The 12,495-nt window shown below is 42.2% G+C and overlaps 1 protein-coding gene across 5 annotated transcripts in view; it reads right to left on the reverse strand.

Moving 5' to 3' along the window:
- The window catches only part of Txnrd2 (thioredoxin reductase 2), a 66,551-nt gene that overhangs the window by 50,455 nt on the left and 3,601 nt on the right, over positions 1 to 12,495 (reverse strand). For 3 of the 5 annotated variants that reach the window (XM_047561828.1, XM_047561825.1, XM_047561824.1), the window contains exons 2-7: positions 12,173 to 12,241; positions 5,010 to 5,066; positions 4,412 to 4,556; positions 3,679 to 3,753; positions 1,860 to 1,938; positions 1,184 to 1,246 (exon numbers count right to left, since the gene is read on the reverse strand). In XM_047561828.1, coding sequence (XP_047417784.1) covers positions 1,184 to 1,246; positions 1,860 to 1,938; positions 3,679 to 3,753; positions 4,412 to 4,556; positions 5,010 to 5,066; positions 12,173 to 12,241 — 488 coding nt within the window. The remainder of the gene's footprint in view (positions 1 to 1,183; positions 1,247 to 1,859; positions 1,939 to 3,678; positions 3,754 to 4,411; positions 4,557 to 5,009; positions 5,067 to 12,172; positions 12,242 to 12,495) is intronic. The other 2 variants (XM_047561826.1, XM_047561827.1) reach the window with 2 other exon arrangements.

A 12,495-nucleotide genomic window follows, 5' to 3' on the forward strand; every position in this document is an offset into this window, starting at 1 on the left:
AAAAACAGTCTGGTAGTTTCAGCAAAAGGTTAAACATAGAGTGACCATATGATCTAAATTCCTGTCCTAAGTAAATACACAAGAGAAATAAAAACTAAATTCCCTGAAAAAAGGTTTACATAGATATTCACAGCAGCATAGTTCATAATAGCTAAAAAGAGTAAACCACTGAGATATTCAGTGTGGACAAGTGGATAAACAAAATGTGATCTACACATACACTGGAGTACCATTTAAGCTTAAAAAATAAAGAAAATTCTGGCACATGCTACAACATGAATGAGCCTTGAAATAAACCAGTCACAAAAAGACAAATACTGTGTGACCCCACGTTTTTTGTGTATCTAGAATACTCAAACTCATAGAGACAGAAAGAAGAACGATGGACATCATGGGCTGGGGGAGGAAGAGATGGGGAATGTTGTTCATTGGATACAGAGAATTTGTTTGGGATGATTAAAAGGTTCTGGAGATGCAAGATGGTGATTGATGGTTGCACAATTCTGAATGTACTAAAAGTCATTGAACTGTACTTATAAAAGGGTGAATTTTATGATATGTGAATTTTATTTCAAATTTTAAAAATGGGGGAGAAAAAGGAAGATGAAGAAGGCTTAAGTTTTCAATGTCCCAACATTCTGAGGTTAAAGAGAAAAGGAAGAGTCAACAATGAAGACTAAGAAGAGACACTAAGGCATGATGTGCTGGCAAGGAACTGCAGTCCCAATTATCAGAAAACTGAAGAGGAGGGTCACTTGAGCAAAGTAGTCAGGGCCAGCATGGGCAAAACAGTGTTTCTTAAAAAGAGAAAGGGCAAAAGGGAGGGAGAGAGAGAGAGGAAGGGGGAAGGAAAGGGAGAAAGAGGAGGATGAGGAGAAGGAAGAAGAAGAGAAGAAGGAGAGAAAAGTAGAGGAGGAGGAACACTAGCATGAAAGGAAAACAGGCCCAGTGATAACCCAGGAGCTATAAGAATAGTTCTGAGGATTTAGCAATACGGGAGATCACTGGAGACCTCCAGTTTCAGCAAAGTGGATTCAAGAGAAAACTGAAAAGGAGATAGGGATGTACAGAAGAAACAAAAGGGTAGAAGCTCTGGTGTGGGAAGCATTAGAACACACAGTAAGCTCAAAGATGAGGAATTTACTCAGGGGCACAGGGGAAGATGGGTTTTGGGCACACTCACATGTGTGGGGTACCTTGGCCGTCCTCCAGTAGCAATGACAATGTGGTCAGCTGAAAGCAGAGTCTGAGAATAAACAAAGAAAGGTACAAATTATACTATATTATATACTATGATCACCCAACAAAAGGCTCGAATGCTGCAGGTGCTACAGGACAACAGTACCATGCACTGTGGACCCCTGCCAGTAGCTCAGAGTCACACAGAGCATGGATCTGTCAAAGGTCTGTCAGACAGGAGGAGGCAGGTGGAAGGACAGGGTGATATTCTAACTCCAGGCACTTCACAATTTATAAGTACCCAGCAGGCATCTTGTCTCCTCAAATCTCCACGAAATTCTGCAAAGAGGTTGTGACCATGCTCTCTGTCAACCCGTCACCCTGAATAGCAGGGCAACTTGACATGATGTGCATCCCATGCATGAACTGTTAATTTTTTTTTTTTTTTTTTGGCAGAGCTAGGGTTGGAACACAGGATCTTACACATGCTAGGCAAGCACTCTACCACAGAGCTACACTCCTAGCCCTGTTTAATCATCTTTAAGAACTGTGACCTCAAAGGAAGTTTGTGTAATTCCAGGAGTGCTTATTACTAGAACAACACTTAGACTGAACAAGACTGGACCCCAGGTCCTCAGAATGGCTAGAGAGAAGTCATGAGGGGTGAGGTGAGCACTTACCTCTTTCCCACTTTTTGCAATGCCACAAACAGTGTGTTTATTGATGAAGCTGGCTTTGATGTTAAAGTACTTGACTTTTCTGCAAAACAAAAATAAGATTTTCAACATTTCTTCTGCAAATTAAAACTCAGTGATCAGATTAGAATGGACATCACTGTACAGACTGCTAAAAGATAAGCTCTGGGGCTGAGAAAACCTTAGTGATAGAGCACTTGCCTAGCATATGTAAGGCCCCAGGATCCTCCCCAACACTGCTAAAAAATAAAACAAATGAACAAAAAATAAATAAATAAAACAAAAAAAAAAAAACCCCAAAACCAAGAGCCAAAAAAAAAGGCAAGTTCCAGCCCAAGATCTGGTGCCTATGCTCAAGTGTTCATCCAAAGATGGGCAGAATACCATGTTGGGAAATATGAGGGGAGGAAAGGCATCTTGCTGATCCCCCATGCTTCCCTGGGACATGGTGACCATAGGTGTCAAGGCAAGGACAAAAGTCAGTTTATAACTGTCTTGAAAGTCCATGTTCAAGGCCTGGTAGGCAATGACACGGGCCAGGTCTTATGGCCTTTGCATGTACCAACAAGAAACAAAGGTGCCTACCATGTAGGTGTCACCCTCTCTCCCTTTATGAGTTAGTGTTGCCTGCAGAAGGGACTTAATGTGGTTGGTGGGGTCAAGTAATGGTCAGGTGCATGATATGCAGAAATGACCCACACTGCCAGGAGCCATGGTACACATATGTAATCCCAGCTACTCAGGAGGCTGAGGCAGAAGGATTATGAGTTCAAGGCTAGCCTGGGCAACTTAGTGAAAACCTGTATCAAAATTTAAAAATAAAAAGGACTAGGGGTATAGCTCAGTGGTAGAGTGCTCCTGGGTTCAATTCCACTACTGCCAAAAAAGGAAAAAAGAAAAAAAGAAATGACCCATGCTAATTATAAAGGCCACACCACCCCAGTGAGTTCTTAATAGTTTGGAGATGGCTTTGCCTCCTCATTGTGCATTATCTCTGCCTACAAGTTCTGTGCCTTCTGGGCCATCTGAGCTGTAGGAAGCTCCTATACACGCGTCCTTCACTTGCCATGACAACAAAAAATAGCCACGTCCAATGTCACATAGCGTTATTCATAATAATGAAAAACTGAAACAACCCAGGTCCCTGCTCTCCTCCCTCTAGGGGTGGCTATGAATTGGGCCTGCTTGGCACCTGCCTGGGAGCTGCCTGGGGCCAGGAAAAAGGATGGCAGAACCTACTACCTTCAGCGAACCAAACTTGGGAATATGGAGCCCCACATGGAAGAGACAAGACACAAAAAAACTGCAACAAAAGGTGGCTTAGCTTTCTGGGAGGGTGACTGCCTGGTGAAGCCCAGACAGTGGGCAAAGGGGCCAGCTTCCCTGGTTCAGCTTCCCTGGCTTGAGTGGAAACTGCTTCCCACTGTGGAGTCCCAGGAAGACCCCACGTCTGAGGTCTCTGTCCTTGAATGCCCTCTTTCCTCCCCAGGCTCTGACCATTTGGATACATATCCCTCTTTCACTCCTCATTGTTCCTGGGTTCTACTCAGTTCTGAGCCTCCAGGGCATCCCCCACTTCCCACAGCAGTTATTCTGTCTACTCCTTGTCTGTATCCCCACCCAAGAGTATGGACCTCTTGTGCTATCTTGGCTATGTATCTAGAGCCTATCAGGATGTACTCTGCATAATCAGTAAGTGCTTGTCCAGGTATGAATTGACCTTGTAAAGGTCAGCGGGTGGTGGGGTGTCTGCCCACTGAGGGCCTCACTACACAGCCGCTAAGGACTGGGGAAGCTTCATTACCTATCCTGCAGTTGAACACGGTGCCCCCAGTTCAAGGACTTCACATGGTTTTGCACAGCTTCTGCCATTTTCCTCCTGTTGACACAGAAAACAAAATGTAAAAACCATAATAGAAGTGTTAGCTCTGGAATCTCACAACAGACTAGATGAAAATAGGACATTTACAGACATATTAAGAAATGGAAGTGTGTTTACAGGGGTACAATGTGATGCTCTTCCCCATGGGGCATCACGGTCTGTCACCAGAGTTTGGGATTATGAATCTTTACAATCAGGAACAGAGGCTTTGGCTCACAACCATTCAAATGTAGTGGTTCTGCATCTAGGAAGTCATACCTTGCAGGCAACATCCTGTCTCAGTCACCTCTGTGAGAACTCAGAGAAGAACCATGTGCTACCACCTCTATCAAACTTCTTCCTGAAAGAACTAAACTGAAGAGGCTTTTTGTCCCTATACTATTGGCCTTTGGTACTGAATCATTCTTGGCAGGGCTATCCCATGCACTATAAGACATTCAGCAGCATCCCTGGGTTTTACCCAGGAATTGAAACACAGAAAACCAAAAGTGTGTCCAGAGATTGCCAAATATCCGGGGATTCAGGTTCAGAGCTAGCCTTAGTTGAAAGCTCCTATCATATAGCTGCTCCCTGTGAGGATTAGTAGAGAATAAATCTCTTCTCTACTAAAGAGTAGCAGAAAAGAATTGGGAACTTCCCATTATGGGCTCCTCACCAATCATGCCGGATGGGCTGAGCCACCTCCCAGCCATAGTGATGGGCATCTTGGATCATGCCCCCCAGCAGTGCTGTCTGATGCATCAGCTTCTTGGGGATGCAGCCCACGTTGACACAGGTGCCCCCAAGACCCCACCTGGTGCCTGCAACATCGGGAAGAGCACTTTTTTTTAGTAGTGCCAAGGATCAAACCCAGAGCCTTTCACATGCTAGGCAAGTGCTCTTTCACTGAGCCATATTCCCAGTCCTGGGAAAATCACATTTGAATTCATATTCAGAGAAACGCAGGACTCCTGCTCTATGGTGTTTAGAATCCCTTTAAGTGGTCATTGTTTTGTAACACAAACATGGCCCAGGTGAGCCTTACCATAGGAATTTTCTCTCTGTAACTGTTCAGAATCATTTTTAAAAGGAGGATAAAGAATTTTTTAAAGTAAAGACAGTTACATTTGAAATACAGTTTACATCTGAAATAGTACACTCCAGAAAACAGAAGGGGACAAATTATTTTGTGTCAGTCACACTCTATATGTGAACTGGGTTCCATCTCCCAACCCCTTCTCTAGGACACAAAGTTCCCATCAGGGGCTGCCTACCTTGGGGAGAGGGCTCCACGTAGTCGACCACAGCTACCTTTCTTCCCAGTTGAGCAGCTAGAAATGAGAAGGAGAGCTAAAGGTGAGCACAGTAGGGAAGGAAGCTAGAGGTTGGGGAACAGGGGCTCTCAGGGGCCCGTGAGACCAAAAAGAAGATGAGGAAGGTCCTGGGATAGCTTCTACCCTCACAATGGCCAAGCTAATAACGCAAGTGACTCCATCCCATCTATCCCAGTATCCTGGCCCATAAGGCCACATTGCCTATTAGCTTTACACCAGTTTCTTGGCTTTCCTGCTGCCCAACAAGCTGTGTTGCTCAAAGGAGGGAGCCTTTAGGTCTCTTCTCAGACTGCAGCCTTCACACTACCTACCAAGATGACACTGGGATCAATTCCCCCTTGGCTCCTGCTCAAGTAGTTTCAGGGTCAGATATTCAGCATGAGTCCAGTGCCCACCCCAATTACATAAGGGAAGTATCCCCAGGAATAGCTAACCTCCCTGGGAGAGGCCCCCTGATCTCCAACTCTCCTGGGAAGCCCAGGCTGTTCTCACTGGTTCACCTCTTCTCCAAATAGTGAGAATGAACAACACATTGTGGGACCTCTGCCTGTGACCTGCCCTCATCAGAGCTTCCTACGGGGTATTTACTGCCTCCCTCTCAGGTTGAAAAAAATCAAAGTTTAGGAGGATGAAACAGCAGGTCCAGGGTTGGTCACTCCCCAGAAGAGAAGGGGAGACCCAGAGTCTAAACCATATTCCCTGCCATGTAGCCTACCAGTTGACCTCCCAGTCATTAGCAGGGTATTGAGGCCCTCAATCCTCAGGTTTTGAGGCCAATGCAGACACCATTTGTAGGGTCAATTGCAGGGCATTCCTTTGATTTGCCTTGGGAAGTACATTGGTAAACCCTGGGCCCTGGACTTGACTATCTCTGAGAGCATGGGGGGCTTAGGCTTCATGAATCCTTAAGTGTTCAAAACATAAAAGAACACAGAGATCCATGGCTATTAGAAAGCAAGACCAGAACAAAAGTTAAGAAGAGTTCTTTTTTGTTGTTGTTGCAGTATTCTACAGCCTCCTGAGTAGATAGAATTACAGATGTGTGCCACCACACCTGACAGGACAGTTCTTAAAAACCCACTTTGCTCAAAATCCAGTTAGGCACAGTGTTACATGGCTGTACTCCCAGCTACTCTGGAGGCTAGGGCAGGAGGGTTGCCAAGTTCAAGGTCATCCTGGGCAACTTAGCTAAATCCTGTCCTGGGAGGGGGTGATTTTCACTCAACTCACACTCAACTTAAAAGGTTGGGCTGACAGGAATCATTAAAATATCAATGTCAAACTCCCAAATCTGAACATGATGAAGCAACAGGGTCCAGATTTAGCCTCCCACCTGAAACAACTAAAAATCCAGACACAATTCATGAAAAAATAAATTTTAAGACACTGGACATTAGGCAACAAAGAACCTGAGAGGAAATTAACAAGGTGAACTTGACTAGAGTTTCCTGGACCCAACATTGCAGGTAAGGCAGACCCAATGAAAGAGAGGAGGAGTTGAGATTCTCAGGAGTTCAGAGTTCATGGGACAGAAGACTAGAGAGGGGAGAACCACACAGAAAACACCAGAGATCTAGTCAGCACATGCACTTGAGAAAACTACCTGTGAGTCTGAACTACCAGAAGGATTAGAGTGGATAGTACTTGCACAGGGCAGGAAATAGTGCCTGTTCCCAGAAGCCCGATGGGGGGAAAATTCTTGGGACTCTGCATTAGTACTAAGGAAGTTCATGCTTCAGGAGTTGAGAATAATTAGCCCTAGAAGGATTCTGGCTCCACACTCACCCAACAAATAATACGCAGAAGAACGGAAAGGATCAAACCCTTTCTTAATAAGCTAAATGCATCCAGAACAAACCTCAATATTTCTAGGAGTAAAAAAAAAAAAAAATCCAGAACCCAACAAGGTAAATTCAAAATGTTTGATATTCAATCAAAAATTACTAGGCAAGCTCTTTTGCTTTCTCTCCCCTTGACTTGCTTTCTTTCTCCTCCTCGCTTCCCACTCTCTTAGCACGCATCCTTTCTCTTTCCTTTCTCTTTTCCTCTCATTTTCTCTCTTACCCTGCAGGGAGACACTCTGTTTGCTTAATAAACTCCCTTATGTGAAAAAAAAAAATTACTAGGCAAACTTTGGATTGGGCAGAGAGAAGAGTAGGGAGGGGACGGGACACAGGATGGAAAAGATGGTGGAATGAGATTGACATCATTACCCTAGGTGCATGAATGATTGTACGAATGGTATGACTCTACATCAAGTACAACCAGGGAAATAAAAAGTTGTGCTCCATTCATGTACAATGAATCAAAATGCATTCTGCTGTCATGTATAACTAATTAGAACAAAAAAAATTCTAGGCAAACAAAGAAGCAGGAAAACACAACATACAACACAGAAAGAGGGAAACAGTCAATGGAAACTAAGTACAGACATAAATGTCAAAGGAGCAGTAAGACAGGCATAATTATTCCATATGTTCAAAGAGTTAAGGAGCAACATGGAAGATACAAGGACCCAAGTTAATTTATAGAGATAAAACTACAATACAGAAGATGAAAAATACACTGAATGGTATTAATGACAGATTAGACATTGCAAAATCTATTGTGAATTTGAAAACAGGACTAGAAACGTTACAAAATGAAACTTTACAAAATTTAAAGACTTTTTAAATTTGTTTGTTTTAATGAAAAGAGCACCAATGACCTGTGGGGCAACTGCAAGTAGCCCAATATACTTGTAATTAAAATCTCCAACAGTGAGGGAAAACACATTTGCGAAAATGATCACAAATTTTCACAACTTAATTAAAACAATAAATCCATAAGCAAGAAGCTCAACAACTAAAAATATATATATATAATAAGAAAACTAATCAAGGTTCACCAAAATTTAAAACCATTGCTAGAGGGTTGGGGATGTAGCTCAGTGATAAGAGTTCTTGCCTAACATGCACAAGGCTCTGGATTCAATACCTGGTACCACAAAGAAAGCAACAAAAACAACCAACAACATTGCTCATAAACAACGAAGAAAGAAAATTCAAAAAGCAGTCGGAGGAAAAAAGACATACTACTGAGAAACAAAGATAAAATGGCAGTATATTTTGTTGCCAACAAGCAAGCCAGAGAACCTGCCTAGATCCCAGCTGACTGGAATTGGGTGCCTATACACCTAAGAAATAAATGATTTTAAAAGGAAAAATGAATTTAATTGCAGTTTGGGGAGAAGCAGTTAATCTGTCTCTGCTGGTCTGATAGAAGTGGTCCCATAGGAGCAATTACAATTTATAAAATCATAAATCAGAAAATATATATGTAGATTTAGCTAGGTTGTGCTAATAAGAAATATGTTACAATATTAGTTTCCTTGGTGACAGCCCCAGGCCAGAGGGTAGTTTCTCAGTTTTCATTCTCAGCATGAAGAAACTCTGGATGTAGAAAATCAGTCAACAGGAAGGTGAAAAGCAAAAAAACACTCTGGGGCTTTTAATTTCAAAGAGGCTGTGGTATAATTTCTCACTGGAAATAGTACAAATGAGAAGACAAAGGGGCAAAATCTTTAAAGTACTAAAGAAAAAAAATTGTCAGGGGCTGGGGATACAGCTCAGTTGGTAGAGTGCTTGCCTTGCATGCACAAGGCCTGGGTTCAACTCCCAGCACCACCCCAAAAAAAAAAAAAAAAAAAATTGTCTACCTTGAATTCTATGCCCCAAGGAAATGCCTTTCAAAAATAAAGGCAAACTGGGAGTGGTGGTGGGGTATATCTATAATCCCAGCCACTCGGGAAGCTGAGGCAGGATCAAGTTGGAGGTCAGCCTGGGCAACTTAGTGAGGCCCTGTTTCAAAATAAAAATAAAAAGAACTGTAGATGTATCTCAGTGGTAGAGCACTTGCTCAGCATGTGTAAGGCCCTAGGTTCAAATATCTGTACTGAAAAAAAAAAAAAAAAACTAAAAGAATTCATTACCACTAGAATCATGATGTAAGAAATGTTCAAGGACATCTTCAAGGTAGAAGAAAAATGCAGGGTTTGGTGGTGGACGCCAGTAATCCCAGCTACTCAGGATGCTGAAGCAGGAGGATTACAAATTTGAGGCCAGCCTTAACAACTTAGCAAGACCCTGTCTCAAAATAAAACTAAATTAATTAATTAAAAAGGCTGGGGCTATAGTTCAGTAGCAGTGCCCCTGGGTTCAAGGGTTCAATCTCCACCACTGCGGGGGCAGGGGGGAGGTAGAAGAAAAATGATACTATGTGAAAAATGTCTGTATGCAAAGAAATGAAGAACACTGGAAATGGGAAATACATGGGTAAATCTGTAAGATTTTCCTCTTATTATCTTATTCATCAAACTTTTAAGTGTTGAAGTTTGAACCCAGGGCCTCTTGCATGCTAGGTAAGTGTTCCAGATTGCTACATTCCTGGCGACAACCCCAGAGCCCTTAGTTGGGTTCCTGTTTCTTCTGCATCTTCAGAATTTCTAAGAAATACAGGCTAACTTTTGAGTTCTGGAGAGCAGTCAGGAATGCTCTGAAAGTAGGACTTGTTAGTCAGAAAAATTAATGGCTTAGATAAACTCAAAAGAAACAAGCAATGGTTTTGAATGTATAAAAACTTGAACCTTTAAGAGTATTTACAGTCACAATTAAAAAGGCAAGTAATTGAGGTTGAGGGTGTAGCTCAGTGGCAGAGTACTTGCCTAGCACATGGAGGCAGTGGGTCCAATCCTCAGTACTGCATAAAAATAAATAAATAATAAAGGTATCGTGTCCATCTACAACAAATAAATAAATAAATAAACCAACCAACAAAGGCAAATAACCAGAAATTTACTTGATTACATGTAGAGTATACAGCTCCAGATATAGAAGAAAAACTTGAAGATATGAGCATGTATATGTCTGTGTGTGTGTGTGTGTGTACATGGGGGAGAAAACAATTCATTTTAAAAAATAGGCAAAGGTTCTGAGTAGACATTCCTCAAAAAAATCTAGAGGTTAGGGTTGTGGCTCTAGCCGCTTGCCTAGTATGTGAGAGGCACTGGGTTTGATTCTCAGCACCACATATAAATAAATGAGTAAAATAAAGGTCTATTAACATCTAAAAATATTTTAAAATAAAGTCTAATAAGCACAAGAAAAGATACTCAACAATGCTAATCATTAGAGAAATGCAAATCAACCACAATGAAATACCACTTCATACCTACTTAGGATGGCTGTAATAAAAAAGAAAGATAACAAAGAGTTAGTGAGGATATGGAGAAGTTGGAACCTGATGGTGTCAATGTAAATGGTACCAGTCACTTTGGAAGACTGGCAATTCCTCAAAAGGTTAAACATAGAGTTCCCATATGACACAGCATGTTAACACTATAACTCCACTCCTAGGTAAATACCAAAGAGAAACAGTAACATATGTCCACACAAAAACTTACACATAAATTTTCATAGCAGCATTACTCATAATAGCTGAAAAGAGGGTTTAAATGACTCAATTATCAGTCACTTAACAACTGCATAGACAAAATATGATCTATCTGTACAAAGGAATATTAACCACAAAAAGGATCCAAAAGCTATATCATGGATGAACATGGAAGACAACATGCTAAGTAAAAGAAACAATGACAAAGCACCATGTATGATCATATTTTTATGAAAAGTCCAGAACAAGCAAATCTACAGAGAGACACGAAGTAGCTGAGTGAGGTTGCCTGGAGGAAGGAGAAGAGGCAATGGTGGCTGACTACTAATGGCTACAGAGTATTTTAGGGTGGGGAGATGAAAATGTTCTAAAATTGATTGTGGTGCTACTTGAACAATTCTGCGAATATGCTAAAAATTGAATAATGTACTTTAAGTGATAAATCATATGGTATGTGACATATCTCAAAACTGTTATATGAAAAAAGGATAAATCCAGCAAAATATGTGAAAGAGCTGTATAGTGAAAACTACAAAATAATGCTAAAAGAAATGAAAAAAGTATGTAAATGAGAGATATATCACATGAGCCAATTCATTCAATTTTAGGCATTACCCAAGAGAATTTTAAATGTATATCCACAGAAACATACCTTCAAATGTTTACAGCAGTTCTATGTGCAATAATCAAAAACAAACAAAGTGCCCATCTGCAAGTGGACTACTGTTCATCAATAAACAGGAACAAACTGTACATGCATGTAGCAACAGGAATGAGTCTCAAAATAAAGATGCAAAGTGAAAGAAGTAAAAGAGTAAGAGCATATATAACATGATTCCACTTATATAAAACTTTAGAAAATACAAACTAATCTCTAGTGAGAGAAAGAATATCACTGGGGTCCTGGGAGGGTAGGCAGGAAGGGATCACCAGTCAGACTACAAGGTTCCCCTATAGCACTTTAATAAGTCCCAGTGAACTGCATTACTAGATTATCAGTGAACTGAAAGGTAAGGTCTCTGGATGTATTTAGAGCAAGTCTGTTCATCCACCATGTCTTTACGGAGCACCTACTGAGTACCAGGCCTAGGTCCAAACTTAATTTGCAGAGCCAACAGTGGTCTCTTTGGGAAGGCAAAGCGCTAAGAACAAGGACAGGGGAGCCAGGGACAGGGATTGTACAGTGGAAGGGTGCAGTTTTAAGTAAGGCCATCTCAGCAAAGACTGAAAAGAGATGAGCAAGCCCCCCAACTAACCTGGTGGGCAAACAACAAACCAGCAAATCAAGTTGCCAGGGCAAGAAGCATAGAAGCAACTTGTGGAAGCATGTGCAGAACAGTATGAAGGAAGGGTGGTGGCAGTGGGTAGCTGCTGAAATTAGATGGGTGAGGTCAGATCCTGCAAGGTCCAAGGACTTCCACTTTGACTGAAGACTGTGCTCAAACTTCAAGCACTGCTGTGGCTGTCATGTGTGGCACATGCCACACCAAGCCATGGTGGAAAGCACAGGACAGCTAGGAGGTTGCTTGGGTGACCAAGCAAGTCAGTTGCAGAGGTGATGTACTCCATTTGTGGATACTCAGGCTCATTCCCACAGTGCCACCCTCTCCAGGGAACCTGAAAGCTTCAATGCCCTGCCGTGCCAGTGGGGACATAAGACCCAACATACATACCTTCCTTGGCACAAGCCAAGCCACCAGATCCCCCACCAATCACCAGAAGATCATAGTCCTGCTGCCCTGCTGGGGAAGGAATGAGAGATGAGAAGGAAAGAAACCAGAACCAAAAGAGCCCCCATGATCTCTGAAGGGCAAAAAGCTCTGGTTAAACATGGTACAGAATTTATTTTATCAGCACAACACATCAGCATCACAAATCAGAGCAGAAGTGACTCCATACATGTCTTCTGCACAAAGCCAGAATCTAAGCAATGCGAGGCAAAGTTGGCAGCAGGTGTGCATGAACACCTTTGCAGACCACTCCCCCTAACACCACC

Source organism: Sciurus carolinensis, chromosome 8 (assembly GCF_902686445.1).
Source record: "Sciurus carolinensis chromosome 8, mSciCar1.2, whole genome shotgun sequence".
NCBI lineage: Eukaryota > Metazoa > Chordata > Mammalia > Rodentia > Sciuridae > Sciurus > Sciurus carolinensis.